Source organism: Urocitellus parryii, chromosome 3 (genome assembly GCF_045843805.1).
Source record: "Urocitellus parryii isolate mUroPar1 chromosome 3, mUroPar1.hap1, whole genome shotgun sequence".
Lineage (NCBI taxonomy): Eukaryota > Metazoa > Chordata > Mammalia > Rodentia > Sciuridae > Urocitellus > Urocitellus parryii.
Window position 1 is genome coordinate 209,451,263 of NC_135533.1, and position 7,683 is coordinate 209,458,945.

Consider the following 7,683-nt stretch of genomic DNA (forward strand, 5'->3'; position numbering starts at 1 on the left):
GGCCCTGGAGCTGCAGTAACAGGACCTCAGCCAAGTTCAGAAATAAAGCATTTACTACATGAAGAGGAACAGGTGGGGGCGGCTAGCAGGTTCCCGCCTCAGGAGGGAGCCTTGGGTGGGTAGGTCCACCCCACCTCCCCCAGGGTCTCGTGCAAACCTGCAGCCAAGGAAAGGGGCAGATGCACAGGAGCCGGCCCGGGCCCAGCTCGGGGTGAAGGTGGGTCTTGAGGCTGGGGGGCAGGGGGCTCCTTCCCTCTGCCCTTTCCCAACTTAAATAGGCATAAATAAAAAAGCGTCCAGACTCTCAGGCCACCAGGGGCTGCCCCGCCCAGCCCCCTTCCCGCAGCCTAACACTAGTGCCGGTCGGCGGCCAGCCCGGGAAGGCGGCCAGCTCCCAGGCCGCGGAGGTAGTTGGAGTCAGTGTCCAGGGCGGCCGGACCTCACAGCACAATCCACGTGTACCGCTCGCTGTCGGCCAGAACCTTCAGGGAGCAACCTGCAGGAAGAGCAGAGGCAGCTGTGAGCCTCGGGCAGTGCCCTGGTCAGGGCTGCACCTGCCTGCTAGCACCCTTAAGCTAGGCCCAGGTGGCCGCCCTCCCCTGGCCCTGATTCCACGAGGTCCACTGGAGTGTCCAGCTGCACATTCATTCAGCAGGTGCCTCTGAGGGCAGGTGACCCAGCCAGCAAGCACATCAGGTCCCGAGCCCCACCTTTGTGCAGAGCCTCATTGGTCATCCTGTTGACATAGCGGCCACTGCTCTCAGGTACCAGCCACTTCATGACCATGTCCACGCAGCTCTTGCGGTAGGAGCTCCAGACACTGCCGCTGAGGGGGGAGAGGGTGAGTGGCGCTTGGGACCCTAGCTGTCACCCCCTCCCCCTCCCCACCAGCTCCACCTCACCTGGTCTGCCCTTTGACCTCAGTGAGGTCACCCACACTGACGGTCTCAAAGATGCCCGTATTGAGGTCCCATGCCACCTTGAGGCTGGTGTGATAAGTCTTTGGTCTGTAGCGGGGTGGGGGAAAGAGAGGACAGGGAGGTGGAGGCAGGGCAGGGAGGCGGAGACAGAGGACGGGGAGGCGGAGACAGAGGACGGGGAGGCGGAGACAGAGGACGGGGAGGCGAAGACAGAGGACGGGGAGGCGAAGACAGAGGACGGGGAGGCGGAGACAGAGGACGGGGAGGCGGGACCAGGCGGGCCGTGGGTCCCTACACTGCGCCTGTCTTTAGGTCACATGGGCGATCTAGGTTCTGGCCTGCTGAGTGGTCTCCCCACATGCCCAGCCCTGGAGAAGGGCTGGGCAGGGCTCCTCCACCCACTCACCGGAGCTGGCCCTCCTCACTGGGGGAGGGGAAGGCCAGGAGCAGCAGGCCGATGTTGATGAGGACCTGGCTGGTTTCGGGGCAGACCTGGAAAGCGGAGGGGAGCTATTCATGGTCACCCCTCAGAGCAGGAGAGGCTTGGGCCCACCCTGCCCCACGCCTGGACCCACCTCCAGAATGACTATGTCATAGTCACTGAAAGAGCAGAACTGGTGGCCCCAAGTGGCATCATGGCGAATGACCTCATTGATGACGTACTCGAAGTCCAATGTGAGCTGCTCCACTGTCAGATACTGGCCCTGGGGGCAGTGGGTGGAAAGCAGGGGCATGATGGTACCAACTGCCACCCACCAACTCCTGGGCCACCTGTGGTCTGCCCACTGCCCAGCCCCCACCTGGACAGCGGTCCGCTCCCGCATAGGCCGTAGGTTGCGGCCCCGGAGATCGGTCACCACGAAGGGCAAGGAGATCTTGTCATCCTCAAACTCTGGGGAGGCAGGAAGTGGGGTTAAGGGTGCTGGGACACCCGAGGGTCCTCCCCAGCCCGCACCTCGGTGGGTGGCCCCGCGCTCACCGTCCTCGGGCTCGGTACCTTCTCCGGACTCCAGCACGTAGTACAGCTTGGTGTAGTTGACGTAGCCGGGCTCGGGGGCGGGGGCCTCCGCGGCTGGGGGGCTGTCCCTAGGCACTGCCTCCCCACTTGGGACTGGGGGATCGGAGGCTGGGCGGCAGCGGCTGGCTGAGGGCCCTGGGCAGGGGGGCGGCCGAGTTTCCTCAGAGGTCCCCCCCTTGGCCTCTTTGGCCCTGCGGAAGATGTCAGCCACAAACTCCTTGGCTTTGGCGATGGCAGGCGAGGGCTCAGGGGCCCCGGAGGGCCGGGTCGGGGCCATCTCAGGGCTGAGGCTGGGGAGGGCGGGGGACACCTCTGGGCTCCGGGGCCCAGGGTGGGTGGCCGGGGCCAAGGGGGAGGCGGTGTGATCATACAGGATCTGGCAGAAGCTGCTGTCGCCTGTAAGGAGAGGGAGGGAGGTAGGGGGTCAGGACAGGAGCTCAAGCTCAGGACACTCCTAACCTGACCCCGAGGGCTTCTCAGAAAGGCACCTCAGGGAGACCCTCCTGAACCAGCTCATGCAAGGGGTCTGAAGCACCAAGGAGGGTCGGGCACACAGCGCAGGCGGCCTCCTTCAGACCCTGCCCTCCCTGCTCCCCTGTGCGTGCCAAGAAGACACAGGTGACCAAGACTCACAGAGCCCTGTCCTTGGGAGACCAGAGTCCACAGTGAGGATGGACAAAGCCACACAATAAAGTCAGTTACCTAGAAAGAGGAGTGCAGGCACAGACTGGCCCCTCCAGGCCTCTGTGGCCAGTGGTCCAGAGCCAGGCTCCCGAGAAGCAGGGTGCCCAGCTAGTGTGCCAGCCTGCCCCCACAGTGCCATGGCGGGGCCTGCACAGGGCCTCCTGGGAACCCCCAGAGCCACCTGGGAGAGGGTGCCGTGTCCCCAGAGGGAGGCTCCGAGAGGAGCGTGTCCCAGGCCACACAGTGAGACAACCCCGGTGAGTCCTGTCCACCACAGCCTGGCACGTCGGGGAGTGAAAGCTGGAAACGGCTGAGCAAAGAGTGCCCGGGAGCAGGCCTCCCAGTGAGTGTGGCACTCGTGAGTGGCCCTGCCCTGGGCTGGCAGAGATCAGGACCCACAGCCAAGAGGGCAGAGAGCCCCCCCCAGGGCTCACGGCCAACAGCTGGGCCTCAGCGAGCGGCAGGGCCTCACCCACGCTGCCTGGGAGATCCCTGGGTGCCTGGGGCTCGAGTGCCCCTTCCTGGCAGTGGACTTAGTCACCACACCTGATCCTGCCTCCCCACCCCCAGAACCCCCATTCTAATGGGGATTTACAATGGGTGTGAGTGTAGTTGACTGAGCTCTTCCAAAGTTAAGACGTATTTTTGGTTGACACCAGGTGGTCAGGGTCAGGCTTCTGCCTTGGCCCATGGCCCTGACATGCTCTGCGGATGGACACGGGGCGTCCATGGTGCCCCTCAGGATGCCCCTCACACGCTGGTGAGCATCTCCCAGAGAAAGTGACCTGGGCATGGGGCAGAGCTGCTGGGTCAGTCCATTGCCACAAGGCCCCCAGGACGCCACTGCCAGCCAGTGGCTTTCTCCCACTTTACCAGGGTCACTCTATCAGAGGACATGTTCAGACTTTTCACTGCGATTTCTCTGCTACCCAGAGGTAAGATGACTGTCCACCAACCACACCCTGACAGTCATGTGGGGTGCCTGGTCAGTGGACCATGCACGCCACACAGCGCAGAGCCTGGGTGTGCGGCCACCACACCCCCGGGTTTGTTGAGCGGATACTATAACATCCACGGGGCATGAAATCGCCCTACAGCGCACTGCCCAGAATGTGCCCCATCAAGTGACAGGTCACTGTATTTTGTCAACATCTTTTTTAGCAGTGCTGGGGATGGACCCAGTGCCCTGTATGATGAGACTGTGCTGAATGACACCCTGAGCCCCCGGCACTGCCCACAAAGTAGCTGCCAGACAGATCTGGCTGCTGAAATGTAAAATACCAAAAATTAAATAAAACTAGAATATCAGGGGCTGGGGTTGTGTTTCAGCGCTACAGTACTTGCCCAGTACACAGGAGGCCCTGAGTTCCATCCTCAGCACCATAAAAATAACTAAATAAAATAAAGGTATTAAAAAAAAAACCCTCAGTTACAAAAAGTTACTGGAGATGACCACAGTGGACAACATAGCCACAGTACATCCTAGCCCTACAGAAAATTCTAGTGAACAGTGCTGTGGGGAGGATGGGCTTGGATCTGAGCATTCCTGCTTCCTGGCGGTGACCTCACAGGAAATACGTCACGTCTCTGAACCTCGGTCTCCTCATTGCACCCTGGGATAGGAATGAGACCAGCCTCGGGTGCTGCTGGGCAGAGTGAGCAGAAATCATCCCAGGGCCTAGGTGTGCCCATCGCTAGACTCTCGGGACCTACCTGCAGAGTGGACGGAGACGGCACAGGCCACCAGGGAGTAGCTGGTGTTGAGCAGCACCACCTGGTCCTTCTTGAGCTGAAAGGCGGGCTGGAAGGTGGGGAAGGGGTAGACCACCTGGTACTTGGTGTGTAGCATGAAGCCATGCCGCAGGCACTGCGCGCTCGGGTCACCTGCAGTGACACAGGCCTGGCAGGTCACTAGAGGCCCGGGAAGCTGGGAGGGCGACCTGACAGACCCCGGGACCCCCTGCCCAACCTGGGTGGGCGCGGCTGGCGTCCTGACAGGCAGCGCAGCGGCCCCGCGGCGGCACAGCCACGGTGCTGATGTAGATGTCTCGGTGGTTCTCGTCGCTCATCATCATCATGTTCATGAGCATGCCGTTGGCAGAGCGCGTGCTGGGGACCAACACCTGCTCAGCCCCGGCCAAGACCTCCCCCACCGTGGCCTCCCCAATCCTTCCCGAATCTCACTTGAAGCCAAAGACGATGACCTTGGAAGCGTCGCTGGGCCACTCGCACACAGTTAGGTACAAGTCGCTGTAGATCTCCTCATCCTGGAAGAGTCGCACCTGCCGGACCTGAGTGGCATGTTCAGGATCAGAGGGGGACACAAGGGGCCTAGGCCAGGGTCACGCGCTGCTGGGCTAGAATGAGGGTCAGGGATGAGCTGGCAGGAGTTCCCAAACAGCCCTGGCCTGTGTCCCCCAGGCTTCCCTGAGGACAGCTTGGGACATCTCCCTGTCCACTTTGGGGCAAACAGGGAGGCCAGGCCCAGGGCAGAACGCAGCCGACGGGAGGCCTCCCTGGTGAAGACCCGGCTAGACACACTGGTTCCAAGTCCCAGTCCCCTGGGTGAAGCTCACATGCCGACGGAGGCAGAGGCACCCACCTGGGGCGGGAGAGTCAAGCCACATAACAGCCTGTGAGGTCCTAGTAAGCTACCTCCTCCTACCTGGTGGCTTCACATGCTGAGCCGAGCGCAGTGAACTGCCACCACCCACCCAATTCCGAACACGGCAACTTCACAGGGTTCAAGCCGACACACGGCAGTTTCACACACAAGGGCTCTGAGGCTCGGAGGGCGCGTGACCTGCCCAGGTCAAGCTCCTTGAAGGGCCAGCCTGGTGCTGGAGCCTGGCGGAGGGGCCTGGCCCTACCAGCTTGAGCTTGCTGTGGACGTTGAACTCCCACCAGTACAGGTGGTAGATGTAGAAGGAGAAGTCGTCGTCCCCGCTGCTGCTGGTGTACGAGAGGACATAGCGGCCACACTTGGAAAAGCCCAAGAAAATGTGTCTGTGGAGGCAGAGGGGACATGGTGCCAGGTCAGGAAGCGCCCACTTCCCCTGCCCCACTGCCTGGCTGCCTCCCGGTCCAGCCCCAGTCTCACCCTGCGTAGAGAAAATCCTCATCCACAATGTTCTTGAGGGACACACAGACCCTGGGTGGCAGCTTCCGGAAAAGGCGAGGGGAGAGCTGCCCGCTGATCTGGGGAAGGGACAGCCAGAGCTCTTCAGCCACCATCCTCCTGTAGCCCCCCCAGCCCCCCCATCAAGGCACAGAAGCACAGCAGCATCTGCAGGGGCCATCCCAGTCCACCCAGCCCCACTCCCCATCCTCTGTAACAAGCTCTGGAAGGTGGGGACAGAAAGGAGACACTGAGACCAGGTAGATTTCACCTGCACCTCTCTCCTCACCACAGACCTACGAACCTCCCGGCCTCAAGGTCCTTCCTGCCCAAATCCAGTATCACTTCCCGAAGGAAGTTCCTCCAGTCACCCTGGCCCACACTGGGTCACCTGGCTCCCTTCCTGAAAGCTGCCCAGGGGACACACAGGGTTCAAGCCGACACAGTGCAGTTTCACATGCAAGGGTTCTGGGGCTCTGAGAGGTACGCCAGGGCATGCTGTTTGAAGGGCCATCCTGGTGCTAGAGCCTTGGTGAAGGACGGTGTATCCTCTACCAAGGAGGCTGGGATGAGGGCCATGCCCTCACCTGTCCCCAACCCACCAGCTTACGAAGGGATCTCTCAGGACAGTCCTAGCCTACATTGGGACCCAATCGCACACCTGGAAGGGTAAGTCTGTCGGAGAACACAATCACTGCCTAATGTCCCCTTCTCAATCAACACTTCCCACCAACACCTGCATCCTAAAAACATCACCACGGAGGGAACTTGACGGGACTGACAGCCACCAGCTGGCCAATGGGGGACTCCGAGCACCCTCAGTCTTGCCACCCAGTGGGATGCGGGGAGACACAGCCTCACTTTCAAAAGATTCTGATCTGATGGGAGACAGCTCTATCTGCAGAGCCCCCCAATGGCCCTCAAGGAGATCTCAGTCTGATGGAGGCCCAGACTGATAGGAAAGGCACCATCCCTGCCCAGGGAGCTTCCAGGCTCAGGGTGGAGCCATAGCCCTGCCCAGGGAGCTCCCAGGCTCAAGGTGGAGATTGTCCCTGCTCAAGGCGCTCCCAGTCAAAAGGGGGAGACACAGCCCTGCCCTCACAAGGCTCGCAGCTTCACGGAGAAGGTAGCAGTCCCCGTCCAAGCAGACAGTTTCCTCCCAGTTGCTGTCCACCTGACAGGAGATTCACATTTCTGCGCTCCCAGAACGCCCAACCTGAGGGGGTAACACGCCCAGCCCTGGGAGTTCCCAGCCCAAGGAGCTCCCTCTCAGCCGTCAGCGACCTGGCCCTACCCATGAAGCTCCGTCCCATTCAATGTGGAAGGCCCACCCAGGTACCGAAACTCCCAGCTCAGGGATGGTCAGAGCTGGTCAGAGCTGGGCAGAGGAACACCAGGAGGAGGGCGCCCAAAGCCGGTGGCAGGGCTCCGCCAAGGGGGCGGGAAAGCTCCTCTACGGAGTGGCCAGGGGAGCAGGGCTTCGGAGGTGGGTCTAAGCCTGGACTATCCCCTTCCTCGGGACTCCTCCAGAGGCCTCTAGGGTGCCCTCGCTTCAAGCCCCCTCCCCAAGGATCGCCTCCAGCCCCCTCCATCCAAGACCTAGTGCAGTGATCCGCCCCAGCCACCTCCGTCAGAACCCCCACCGCAGCCCCCTCCATCCAAGACCCGGCGCCCCGCCCCCTCTCCCCCAAGACCCCTCCCCGGGGCCCCGCCCCCAACCCCTCACCCCGCGAACGCCCTCCCTCCTTCCCTCCGCCTTCCTCGTCCCTCCTCCACACCCTCCGGCGCACTCCTCAGGTTCCAGGCCTCACCTTCACCCGCTCCAACTGCTTGAGGACGTGCTCCCGCCGCCGCCCCGCTGCCCGCTTTCCTCCGGCTCCCCCGGGGCCGCCGCCGCCGCTCCCGGCCCCGCTGTTCCGCTCCGATTTCGAGCTGGGCGCCAT

General features: G+C 62.2%; 1 protein-coding gene across 1 annotated transcript; it reads right to left on the reverse strand.

The window, feature by feature from the left end:
* Positions 1-72: 72 nt before the first annotated feature.
* Positions 73-7,683, reverse strand: Dcaf15 (DDB1 and CUL4 associated factor 15). Its single transcript, XM_077796366.1, has 13 exons — positions 7,552-7,683; positions 5,723-5,820; positions 5,493-5,628; positions 4,807-4,913; positions 4,592-4,731; positions 4,336-4,506; positions 1,900-2,334; positions 1,721-1,812; positions 1,496-1,624; positions 1,327-1,412; positions 903-1,007; positions 711-826; positions 73-496 (listed from the first exon to the last, which is right to left on the reverse strand). Exons 1-13 carry the CDS (start codon positions 7,681-7,683, stop codon positions 441-443), a joined length of 1,803 nt encoding a protein of 600 aa, XP_077652492.1. The 3' UTR covers positions 73-440.